We start from the raw sequence: 12,305 nt of genomic DNA, 5'->3' as shown, positions 1-12,305 counted from the left end.
AGTATAATGTGAGTGTTGTAAACTAATTGTCAATATGATGATTATTTGGTTATTATTTGATCTGTAAAATGCCAGAAAACTGATAAAAGTGAACAAAACTCAAAGAAGGGTGAATTCACAATGTAAACAGAGAAAGGTAGCAAATCTTAACATTTGAGAAGCTCTTACTCCGGGAATATCTTTCAATTTGTCCTCCAAAAAATGCTAAAACAGTTTATAAATTATCAAAATAGTTGCAGATTAGTTTTAGACTGACTGATTATACAATTAATTTGTTTTGTTTCCGCCCTCCTACTTTTGTATAGTTCGTTATTGAGCAGAGTAGCGCCTGCCAGGTTAAACTCAGGGATATATTGAAATTCGTAAACGTCATTATTTATTAATCACGTCTCAGTTCTCGCGACAGCTGAATTTGAAAACAGGCGGCAGTGTTGAGAGAGGAAAACTGAAGAAAAGGTACGTTTCGAAAACTCATAAGACGTATAATTATCCGCTATAATACTATATGTGCTTTAATGCAGTGATAAAGGATGATGTCGAGTATCCATAGAGAACTTTATTCCATACGACGCAGCCAGGTGACGTTGTTTTTCTGCTAGTTTCCGTGGGAGTTGTAGCGACGTGGGACCTTTAGCTAATGAGACACCGGAGACGAACAAGCTGCTGCCGTTAGCATCCAGTTAAAACCTCGCTTTGTCAGTCGCTATGAGGAACACTGCTGTTTAACAGATTCTCTCTCTTTTAATTTAGATTTCTGTGAAAGAAAGATGACCGCCAACAATGAAATGGACATTAAAGAGGCGTTTCAGCGCGCGCAGAACGGCCACACCAACAAGGCGAAGCTGGTGGCGAGCCTGAACAGCCGCTACAACAAGGTACGTCCAGCTATCAGTACAATCAAAGGAGAGTTTTGAATAATGTGATGAATATAAAGTTAAAGCTGCTTCTCCGTGCTCTGTTTTCACCCTGGGGACATGAAGCTAACCTGATGACCACTGAGGTCTGGATGCTTATCTATTCTGTTGTGAATGAATATTGCCAAAACTCATGACTTTGGTTTAAATTATTGCCCATTTCCACCATCTTGTTTTAAAACGTAGCTATTGTTTCTCCTGGTTGGCATCCCTTGTCTCCTGTGACTGATGACACCCTCCATCTCCTCAACCAGCTCGAGGACAAGACGATTTTCCACGAGGAGTTTGTCCACTACCTGAAGTACGCCATGATTGTCTACAAGCGTGAACCCACGGTGGAAAATGTCATGGAGTTTGTTGCGAGGTTTTCCACGAGTTTCCAGTCTCCGCCTAAGACTGAGGAGGGGGAGGAGCGGCCGGAGGAGGATGAAGAAGAAGAGGAGGAAGAAGAAGAAGATGCTGAGGACGATCATCCATTTTTGAGTTTTCTTTTCAACTTTCTGTTGGAGGTATAAACATTATTGTGTGCTAAATAAATAGAGAGATCAATGTTGTGTGCTGTACAAAGAAAACCTGATGTGATTGACGTGTCTGCTGCCTTTTCATCAGATTTTGTCCTCTCTCTCTCTCTCTCTCTCTCTCTCTTCCCCCCCCCCCCCCCACATGTCCTCTTCCCTTTGAGACGTGTCTCTTTTCGGCACCTTTTCCCCCCTCATCCCATTTCTTGATCCGCTTTCTTTACTTCTCCTCCCAAACTCTTTTGTGTGCTGCATCTATTTCTGCCTTTCCTTTCCCCTCAGTCCCACAAAGCCAGTAGCCATGCGGTGCGTTTCCGCGTGTGCCAGCTGATCAACAAGCTGCTGGGCAGTATGGCGGAGAACGCCCAGATAGACGACGACCTCTTCGATCGCATCCACCAAGCCATGCTGGTCCGTGTCACCGACAAGTTCCCCAATGTGAGGATTCAGGCCGCTTTGGCCATGACGCGTCTGCAACAGCCAAAGGATCCCGACTGTCCAACCATCAACGGTTTGTTGTTGTCTTTTTATTTTCGATTTGACAAAACACACTCGAGCAAATGCAGAACATATTGTCACTGTTCAACTGTAAAATACGCTGCCGTCAGTGCGTTCTCCTTGAAGTAGCCTTTGTTTTGTGATTTAATACGTATGTTCTTATGTCGTTCTCTTTGGCCCTCTACCTGTTGTCTAATACTCTGTTTCTTTCCACTGTTCAGCATACATGTTGATTCTAGAAAACGATAGTAATGCTGAGGTGCGACGCGCCGTCCTTTCCTGCATTGCGATGTCCCCTCGCACCCTCCCCAACGTACTCAAACGCACCCGGGACATCAAAGAGAACGTCCGCAAGCTAGCCTACCAGGTAGCCGCAAACCCAGTCGAGTGAACATAACGAAGTTGCTCAAACGCTGTGAATTGGGTTGGAACTTTCCCTATCTTGTTTTTCTGTTTCAAGGTTCTGGCTGAAAAAGTTCACATTAAAGCTTTGACCATCGCTCAGAGAGTTGGTCTGCTGCAGCAGGGTCTCCACGACATCTCAGGTAAGCATTTCTGTGCCCGTGTCACATTTATACAGACACATTTTTCAATCAAGTACTTGAACTTTTAGTAAGCAAAAAGAAAAAGCTGCAACAAACAAAGTGTATTTTGTGAATTGTCAGTTAATCTGTTGAATTATTGCCTTAATGAGTTGTTTAAAAGTTACTGCGAGTGGGTTAAAATAAATCTGCTGTCCATCAAGTGTTAGTTTCAGCTGTACATCCCACTGAACATGTTCATGTGTTGTAGAAACGGTGAGGGAGGTGGTTCGTTCTCGTCTGCTGCCGGCCTGGATGCTTCGGCTGGATGGTGACGTCACTGAGCTGCTCCACCGGCTGGATGTAGAGAACTGTGCCCAGACGGCTCTGGACACGCTGCAAGCCATCTTCAGAGGCATGCCTACTGAAGAGCTGCTGCAGAGCAGAGCGCAGCTCGACAACAGGTAAACTTCAAACTCTCTCTCTCTCTCTCTCTCTCGAGTGTCATTGCGTCATTCGTGAAATGTCTTGTGTTGTCAACAGGAAGCTGGTCCCGGTGGACTCTCTGTCCTGTGAGAATGTGCTTTACTGGAGAGCTCTGTGTGAGTTCATCAAGGCTAAAGGAGACAACGGGGATGAATTGCTGGACCAAGTGTTACCAGACGCTGCCACTTATGGCGACTACCTCTTCGGGTGAGAGACGAGACGCTTCACTGGATTACGTTTCTAGTTTTCTCGCTGTCAGCTGTACATTTCACCACTGCTGCAGATTAGCAGCAACAGGCTCCACAGAGGGATTTATTCTTGTAGTTAAATGGATGGTTTCACAATTTTTCCAAGTCTGTCTTGAAACAATAGTCAGGTGCCCATATGATCACTGAAACGGGTTTTTCTAAAAGCGGCATTGAAAGATCCTAATGCTCTTTCACTGTAGGAGATGTGCGACAAAAATCCAGTCCTTTTTACAGGCGAAAACCATCTACTGTGTATAAAAGGTAGACGTAGTCGTGACGTCGCCCATCGGTTTGTGGACTAACGTTTTGATGCTTCAAGTTCGGCGTTGTGGCCGTCGCCATCTTGTTTTTTGCAACCAGTGAGCGAGTGTGACCATATTTGGACTGCGGGGGAGTGACTTAGAGACACCGTGGTAGCAGTAGTGACCTGTCAATCACAAGGTAGCCCCGCCCTAAAGCATACCCTGCTTTATGGTCTATTTGACTCTAAATAGACCATAATTTACTAAATGATCTTCATGCTGTATTGAAGAAGACTTGAAACTAGAGACTGAGACCATAAACTCATGTTTACAATGTTTACTGAGGTAATAAATCAAGAGAGAAGTAGTCATTTTCTCATAGACTTCTATATGACCAGAGGAGTCGCCCCCTGGTGGACATTAGAGAGGCATTCTCTCTAATTCTCTCACTGAAGCGCTTCTACATTGGCTTCACTTTTCAGACCCTGAGGGTCTGGCAAAACCTTCATCGAAAGTGAATATGTTTCTTCATCAGACTGCGTTAGGTGAATGAAATGGGAATTTTTTTACCGCCTCTTAACAGTTTTTTTTAAATTTTATTTCATTTTTTATTTTGTTTTGTTTGTAATAGTTCCTTACTGCAGCTCAGAATGGAAGCACAGTACGGGGAAACTCAAAGAGTGAATTCTCCACTAAAAAGGCTGCCGAAGCCTCATTTTACATCAGATGAAGTGAATATATTTTTCTCAGAATGGGGGCTGTGGCCTTTGTCTCCATCACTTATATTGAAAGGGCTTTAGTTTAATGTCTTGTATGAACAGAGAAATAATTACAAGCAAACCCTCTTCATGTTGTTTGTCCTGACTGATGTGTTAAGACGGACATGAACAATTGTGAACCTTACCTTTTAATAGAGTCTGCAGTGGTTAATGTGTAGCTGTGATTCTTGTACCAGAGGACGGCCATGATCTATGACTGCTCCGAGGGCTGTTGGCATTCTCTGAGTTGTGTGACTCTGGTCCGTCGCAGATATCTGAAGGCAGTACCGTTGCTGTCAGAGGAGCAGAGGGCCGACTTCAACCAGCTGGAGCTCGTCATGACCAAGGAGTTCATCTCCCAGCAGCTCATCCGTCTCATCGGATGTCTGGACACCAACGAGGAGGGCGGCAGGTGAGATGAGGACCGGCGTGGTGTTGGTGAAATGTAAAGGAGCGGGACAGTTATGTACATAACATTTTCAGAAAACTTGTGATGAGAAAACCATTTGTCTTACTGTCAACTGAGGAAGTTTGACGTTATGGCTCGAGTATAATTCAATTTGATGATTTGTCCTCTTTCAATGGAATCATAGCGTGATGAAATGTGTCGAAATATCGTGATACACGATTGTCTTTTTCTCAGTACATTTGATAATTTCGCATTAACGTTCTTAATTAAATGAGAAAATACTTTTCATTTTTCAAGTAATTTACAGAAGAGTATACAAAACCACATGGTTATTTCATACAGACAATTTATTTATTGTATTACCAGAAAACAAGTCTATATTGAAATGGATATCGTTATTGAGACATTTACAATGCACGTCTGTAAAGACTCATGAATCTCTATTATTTCACCAAACGTTCCCCTTTCATCCCTGTCTGTGTTCTGAAGGTTTCTACACAGTTCATATATCATTCGCAGTCTGATTTACACAACATTTTACCAAGAATAGCAACTTGGTGAAAACAGATTTTATTTGTATGGCTGTCGACAGTATTTTCTGATTTAAGGAGCGATTTAAGAAATATTTCCTCCGTTAAAAACCTTTTGATTCTAACATGTCGACAAAATGTAATGAACGCTTGAACCCGGCTTTATCCAATGTTCAGATTTGGGGTTTTAAAATGTATGCAAATGAGCACATACTTAATTGACAAATGATCACATTTGACTTCATAAGAATAAATATAATGCGACATTGTTTTTAAATATGCCAATATAATTAGTTTCCTTAATTGTTTTTGCTGCAGTTTAATGAGAGGTTTTCTTCAGGTTCTGCTTCTTGGAAACACTCCCACCTTCATCCACAGGGGCGCCAACATCAACACAAATCGAGAGTTCATTGCCGTAGCTTTAATCGACTATTAATGTGCTAATTATTTCAACAGTATCTGATATATATGTCTGGTTAGATGCTGCTGTTCTTTCTTTAAATATATGAGCTTCAGACGATGTTTAGAAATCTACGATCTGTGTTCATTTAGTTTGGTAAGAGATGTATCGTCTCCACAATTCAAAACAGCTCCGTCCCTATAGTCAAACGGCTTCACGTTGTCCAGTTTGCAGTGTGAGATCATGAGGTGTTTGTCGTCCGACTTGTCCCGTGGTGTTTGTAGGAAGCGCGTGTTGGCTGTCCTGCAGGAGATGTTGGCTCTTCCACAGACTCCCTCCTCCCTGGTCTCCCTTCTCACTGAGAAACTCCTCACCCTCATTCCTGACGACCACAGACGCATTCAGACTGTGAGTTCCACACGTTACATCTCTCACTAACTCCAGCGTGCTCCTCTACACACCATGTATCCACGCCCCTTCATAGCGCCGAGCGACAGACCAGTGAGGCAGAAAGTTGAACACGGAAGCTGAGATTATTTCTCACCGTTGTGCTGATGAAAGAAACCGTCCTGTGCTACTAAAGGTCTTTTGTTTGGGATTTTCCATCTAGTGGTGGTAGAAGTCTGAATGAGCCTGCTTTGCGTCACGCAGGTGGCAGAGATCATCTCTGATGTGAGGGAGCCCATCATGGAGGCCAGCCAGCCGCTGGACGAGAACACGAGCCGCCGGCAGCAGGTCCAGGTGGGCGACACTCAGACACACTGCCATCCAGACATGTCGTCCGGATTACCTCGCTGTTCTTATCTTTTTTTGTTGTTTCTAAGTCCTCCCTGTTCTGTGCTCTATTTACATTCCCTCTCTGTTTGTTTCTGTTTTTGTTTCTGGTCCTCCAGCTGAGCACATGGTTTGTGTTTGGAGGCAAAACCTCTTTAGCTGAGGTGGAAGGTGCATATGCCCATCGGGTCTTTGCCTAGAAAGGTCCAGTAGTCTTCTCTTTTTAAAATGAGTCGTCTTCATGACTTTATTTTTCCTTATTGGACCCTCTGAGACCCGAAGGATCGCCGGCAGAAATGACTTGCTGTAAGAGGCTCAGTCTCCCGTCACATCTCGCATCAAGATACTTCTCTGGATACCCACGAGTCTCCTCTTTATGTACACGCCTACTTTATGATAACCCCATATAGTTTTAGAGCAAAAACCAAGCTGTTTTTTTTGCATACAGTAAAAAACGTGTTATTTTTTGCCCATGCAAAGAATGGTGTATTTTAATATTTCTGCATACGGGGGTCCCTAAACAGTCTGGGAATCCATGGTTTGGGTCTGACTGGAACGCTGACACTCTTGTGCATCCAATGAGCTAAACTGTATTCATGTGATGTAGCCATTTTATTGTAGTGAGACCTAGGGCATTCAGAGGATGTGTGGCTTATTGTTAATATAGCGATATTGACAATAAATTCTTGCAGAAATCTCCAAATTCGAAAGGTTTTTGATCCCAAATAAAGGCATAGGATTTTTCTCTGATGTTACTTAAGGTCTTAGTGTCTAACTGTGGTATTTAAGATCGTTATTAATTGTCAAGTGGTAAAGAAATGATTCAATTTAGCACCAAATCAAACCCAAGAATTGCTGTAACGAGTTCTGAGACAAAAGTGAGTGAGAATGGCCATCACAGACTTCTATCATCATGTTCTTAGCCCTCACACACTCCCACAATACATTTTAATAAATGAAGTAATTACAGTTCTTTTTCAGATTTATCTTAAATTGATCTTGCGGTTCCCAGCTTTCAGAGGACACGCACCACTTCTATGTGGCGTATACCGTTGACCTGCTGTCTGTCCCCTTCTGTAACAGACTAGCGGGTCTGTGTGGGGGCGCAGAGGAAGATACTATATGTATAACAGCGTCCTTCCCTTCTGCGTAGCTGTAGTAAAGACAAAGTAGGCTGTAGAGGACTCACCTGGCCCAGAGCCCCAGATGTTGTTTGTCCTGTAAATGGAGACTCAGTCGCCCGGCTCATCAGTCAAGATGTCCTCTGGAGTGTATTTCAGCTGAGGACTGACTCGTCCCCATCTCCTCCCCTCCAGCTGGCGGAGATGAAGGTGTGCATCTTGGAGGCCAAGCAATCCCTGGAGGACTGCATCACCGCCCAGGACTTCAGCCGCGCCGCAGAGCTGAAGGACTCCATCACAGAGCTGGAGAACAGCCGGAACCAGATCCTCCAGGAAACCGCAGAGAGCAGCCAGCCGGCCGACAAGGAGATCCGCGCCGAGAAGGTACGTAACCGCAGTGTCCCAACATGTCATTCACTATTTACCCCGTGTGGTTAAAACAGGGACCGGTCTCAACACCTTTTTATTTTATTTCAGAATGACCCAGAGACTCTCCTGAGATGTCTCATAATGTGTGCTGAACTACTGAAGCAGATGAGCATCAAGACACGAATCGGTCCAACCTTAAGCGCCTTAATGTCCTCTCTGGTATAAACCCACACAGATCTTTCACTTGGACATGACTGCAGATGTACAGTCATGTCCAATGAGCTTCCTTATTGATTCACATATCTGTGTTCACCTCTCTGGTTGGACAGCATTCATTTTCAGATGATTCCTTTGAATCATCCCTGGTTATTTGCTCGTAGTTTGTTTTCGTCATTGAAGTGGAGTCGGTAAAAGTCTGTTGATGTCACCGTTTCCTCCGTCCGTCAGGTCCTGCCCAGTATAGCGAATGCTCACCCTGCTGTCCGTAACATGGCCGTGGTTTGTCTGGGAACGTGCACTCTGCACGGCAAGGAGCTCGCCAAAACACACATTGTCCTGCTGCTGCAGGTAATGTCCCCCACCTACAGTTCAAACCCATTGATAAACAAGAGGAACTAGACCCCCTAACCACTGTATGTGGGTGTTTAGTTTATAAATTTACCTCCTAATCTTAGTGCAAAGTATGTGAATTCTACATATTGTGTTATTGATATGCATAGCGACTAGCGACCCGTTACAAAGTGGAAAAATATATTTTAGTCATTTTGATTCCCTCATCTCCAAACGCATGACTCCCGTACTTGGTGGTGCAAACATTGTGTGTGTGTGTGTGTGTTTTCAGATCGCCCAGCTAGACGAGGTGAAGATCCGTATCAGTGCTCTGCGGGCCATCATCGACCTGCTGCTGCTGTTCGGCTTCCAGCTGCTCTCTGAAACAGCTGCCACTCAGACGGCCCCGCAATCCCAATCACCAGACCGGCAAGAGGAGGACGCTGCGGCGGCCGAGGAGAAGGGAGCAGAGGACACGGCACAGAGTATCCTCGTGATGCTGTCACGGTTCCTGGACAGCGAGGTGAGACGTTCACTCAATAAACAGAAGTATGCATCTAGTTACCTGGACGTGAAGTAGCCGAAGACGGTTTTATTGGATCATGTGTTTCCAGGTGTCTGACCTGCGCACAGAGGCGGCGGAGGGCCTGGCCAAGCTCATGTACACCGGCCGTATCTCCAGTGCCAAGATGCTGTCCCGCCTGGTGCTGCTGTGGTACAACCCCGTCACAGAGGACGACACCCGACTACGCCACTGCCTCGGCGTCTTCTTCCAGCTCTACGCCCGCGAGAGCAGGTCTCACATGCACAAGCCAGCCATGATGTCATTTATCTATTAGGATTACTTGCCTCGTGAATTTATTGGTTATGCTATATAAACTAATACTAATATCATACAAAATGTCATGAAAAAAAAAGTCTCCAAAAATATCAGTATTGTAAATGATGATTTATTTTGTCATAATATAGTTAGTAATGTTAAGATGTTTTATAATTCATAATGAAGTATCAAATGAAGTGTCATACTTTATTATGTCATAAGAAAGTCATAGTATGTAGTAGTAAAATTCATAGTATAGTATGTAGTAGTAAAAGTCCTAGTATAGTGTAGTCTATAGTAGTAAAAGTCCTGGTATATTGTGTAGTGTATATAGTAGTAAAAGTCCTGGTATATTGTGTAGTGTATGTAGTAGTAAAAGTCCTAGTATAGTGTGTCGTATATAGTAGTAAAAGTCCTAGTATAGTGTGTAGTATATAGTAGTAAAAGTCCTAGTATAGTGTGTCGTATATAGTAGTAAAAGTCCTAGTATAGTGTGTCGTATATAGTAGTAAAAGTCCTAGTATAGTGTGTAGTATATAGTAGTAAAAGTCCTAGTATAGTGTGTAGTATATAGTAGTAAAAGTCCTAGTATAGTGTAGTATATAGTAGTAAAAGTCCTGGTATATTGTGTAGTATATAGTAGTAAAAGTCCTAGTATATTGTGTAGTATATAGTAGTAAAAGTCCTAGTATATTGTGTAGTATATAGTAGTAAAAGTCCTAGTATATTGTGTAGTATATGGTAGTAAAAGTCTTGGTGGTCATCAGGGTTCACCAGGAGGTGGTGGAGGAGGGCTTCCTGCCGACCGTCCGGACTCTGATGAACGCCCCGGCCACCTCTCCACTAGCTGAGGTGGATATTAACAACGTGGTGGAGATACTTGTCGACCTGACCCGTCCAAGTGCTCTCTTTAAGCCCTCAACCAACAGAGAGGTAAGGAACCACTGTGAACTCCCAAAACTCAGTGATCCATCCGGCTTTTCTCCTGAGACGTCTTCGTGTTTCTATTGGCCTTCTGAGCTTCTCAGCACGTTGCTTTCTTCCCACAAATGCATATTAACTCCTTCTTTGCATAAATTAAGTTTTTAAACACTTCTCCTGACTGCTCCAGTTCACAATTGTTTAATAAGCTCTTACGCCGCTGAATGAGGCAGCGACACATAGAGGTGACTGAGTGCATGTGTCTGCAGGAGGTGTGTGTCCATGACTACTTGGCGGTGCGTATGTGTGGGGAGATGCTGAAGGACCCCAGCGCCCCGGAGGTGCGTCTCTACGCCAAGACTCTGAGCAGCCTGGAGCTCAGCAGAGACGAGACCGTCAGGAAGGACCTGCAGACGCTGCTGCAGCAGCTCGTTCAGGTCCACAGTCACACGGGCAGCTGTAGCTAAATGCTAACAAGTTTACCGTGTTAACCGTTCATTTAGCCTGTTAGCACCAAACACACAAGAACAGCTGAGGCTGGTGGGGCTGTGATGAGCTTTGCAAGTATTTCATCGTAAACCAGAGTATTGTGCACATTAAAATTGTTTATCTGACGATGGCGCCAGATGAAAAGTTACGGGATTTGCTGAACTTATTACAATTCTTTCAGAGGAGAACATTAAATGTGCGAAGCAAATTTCATGGCAATCCATCAAATAGATGAGAGGTTTCACTCCTCTAAATTAATCTTTAATCCTTCATTTTTCTGAGTAAGTTTAATATTCAATTCAATTAATTTTTGTATCGCCCAAACTCACAAATTTTCCCCAGAAGGCTTTATTCCAGGCTGAACAGCCATGGATGTGCCGTCCTCTTTTTTTTTTTTTTCTTTTTTTTTTTACATCGCCATGCTTTCACTGGTAACCCTGCGTGGTAACGGCACATTGCTATGAATTGTGGGTAATTCCCATGGGCAAAGTTTGCAGAAATGCTGACTTGCATTGAAAATGAGTGTGGAGATCGTTGTTGGGCCATACCCCCCCCCCCCCCCCGTACTGCTTCATATATCTATGCATCTGCCTCTTTAAGGCCCGATGTTTCATGCCCTCCTCTCAGGTGGTGAAGGATCGCGTCTGTCTCCGCGCTCTGGAGAAAATGGTTCATCAGCTAGTGGACGCAAGAGAACAGGCCGAGCTCCTCAGCGCCAGCGCTCTGCAACCGCTGGACGTCAACGCAGACGGTACGCACGCAAGCACAAGAACAACCGACGTCCCGCTGAACATCTGTAACTAATGTCTCGCTGGTACTCTTCTTACTCGATCTGCAAACGGTTCTGTCTTTATCTGTCCACAGAGGCTTCAACAGACGACCCATCTAAATCTGCCAAGAGACCCAAAAGAGGTACTGCAGGTTCTGAACACTCGTCTAAGAAACTGTCGTTGCTCATAGAGCCACTTAATTGTTCGACCTCTTATTGTTTAGAGTCAGAGTGGACTCTGCACTGTGAGGTAACCCGAGCGTTTGTGTGCACAGGTCAGAGGAAAGTCTACTCGGCCAAAGCGGGCAGGAGGCCGAGCAGGAGGGCCGAGTCATCAGAGGAGAGGTGAGGGAACACGCGACACCCACGACGCGTACATTATTCCGACATTCTCATGTTCATCTGCTCCTTGTTTTGGCCACAGCGATGGAGAAAATGTTCCAGAGTCGGTTCCCGTGGTGCGTCCCTCGCGGAGGGCCAAGACTCCAGCGCTGGAGAAGACCAAGCTGGACCTCAACACCCGCCTCAACCAGGAGGCCAACGTGTCCTAGAAGTCTGCTTCAGTAACGTGGAGCTAGTTTCTTCCTCTTTTATCGTCAGTCAGTAAATGGCACTGAGCCTGCTCTGACCTGGAGCCCTTACAAAGGGGTCCCCTCTTTTATTTCCAAGTTTTGTCATTTTATACGTCAATAAAAGCTCGTTCCAACCTCGTTGGCTCTGTACGTTCAACCAAAGATGTGCATTTCCTCTCAGATTGTTTGCAAATCTTACTACACTACTCAAAGATCTAGATGGTACAGATGTAATTTAAATATTTTATAGTGCATGGTTTGATTTTTTATTTGAGACTCCAAGAACGGCATACATATGTGAAAACATCTTTAGCACCAATTTTGCCACCAATGTTCTCTAATAACTTGTGGGCCGCCCCTCCCAACAAGGTGACCTTCTTGATGATCTGTATGATGT

The 12,305-nt window shown here is 44.3% G+C and overlaps 1 protein-coding gene across 1 annotated transcript; it reads left to right on the top strand.

Annotated features, from left to right (window-relative positions):
* Nucleotides 1-410: 410 nt before the first annotated feature.
* Nucleotides 411-12,045, top strand: ncapg (non-SMC condensin I complex, subunit G). The gene is made up of 22 exons (XM_079279237.1): nt 411-456; nt 751-875; nt 1,169-1,423; nt 1,715-1,943; nt 2,152-2,297; nt 2,391-2,475; nt 2,723-2,915; nt 2,995-3,144; nt 4,457-4,597; nt 5,809-5,932; nt 6,176-6,265; nt 7,615-7,803; nt 7,897-8,007; nt 8,236-8,355; nt 8,630-8,860; nt 8,952-9,133; nt 9,925-10,090; nt 10,348-10,515; nt 11,195-11,318; nt 11,432-11,479; nt 11,612-11,681; nt 11,761-12,045. Exons 2-22 carry the CDS (start codon nt 768-770, stop codon nt 11,885-11,887), a joined length of 3,057 nt encoding a protein of 1,018 aa, XP_079135363.1. The 5' UTR covers nt 411-456; nt 751-767; the 3' UTR covers nt 11,888-12,045.
* The last annotated feature ends 260 nt before the right edge of the window (nt 12,046-12,305 follow it).

This window comes from Melanostigma gelatinosum, assembly GCF_949748355.1.
Source record: "Melanostigma gelatinosum genome assembly, chromosome: 11".
Classification (NCBI taxonomy): Eukaryota; Metazoa; Chordata; class Actinopteri; order Perciformes; family Zoarcidae; genus Melanostigma; species Melanostigma gelatinosum.
The sequence above is the reverse complement of the archived record's forward strand: the minus strand, read 5'-3'. Positions and strand labels throughout refer to the sequence as shown.

Bases quoted from the DNA above. Each gene is read 5' to 3' on its own strand.
- ncapg (XM_079279237.1), top strand. From the start codon at position 768: ATGACCGCCAACAATGAAATGGACATTAAAGAGGCGTTTCAGCGCGCG. The intron at 1,944-2,151 runs GTTTGTTGTTGT...TCCACTGTTCAG, and splicing joins CGACTGTCCAACCATCAACG to CATACATGTTGATTCTAGAA. The intron at 10,091-10,347 runs GTAAGGAACCAC...ATGTGTCTGCAG, and splicing joins AGCCCTCAACCAACAGAGAG to GAGGTGTGTGTCCATGACTA.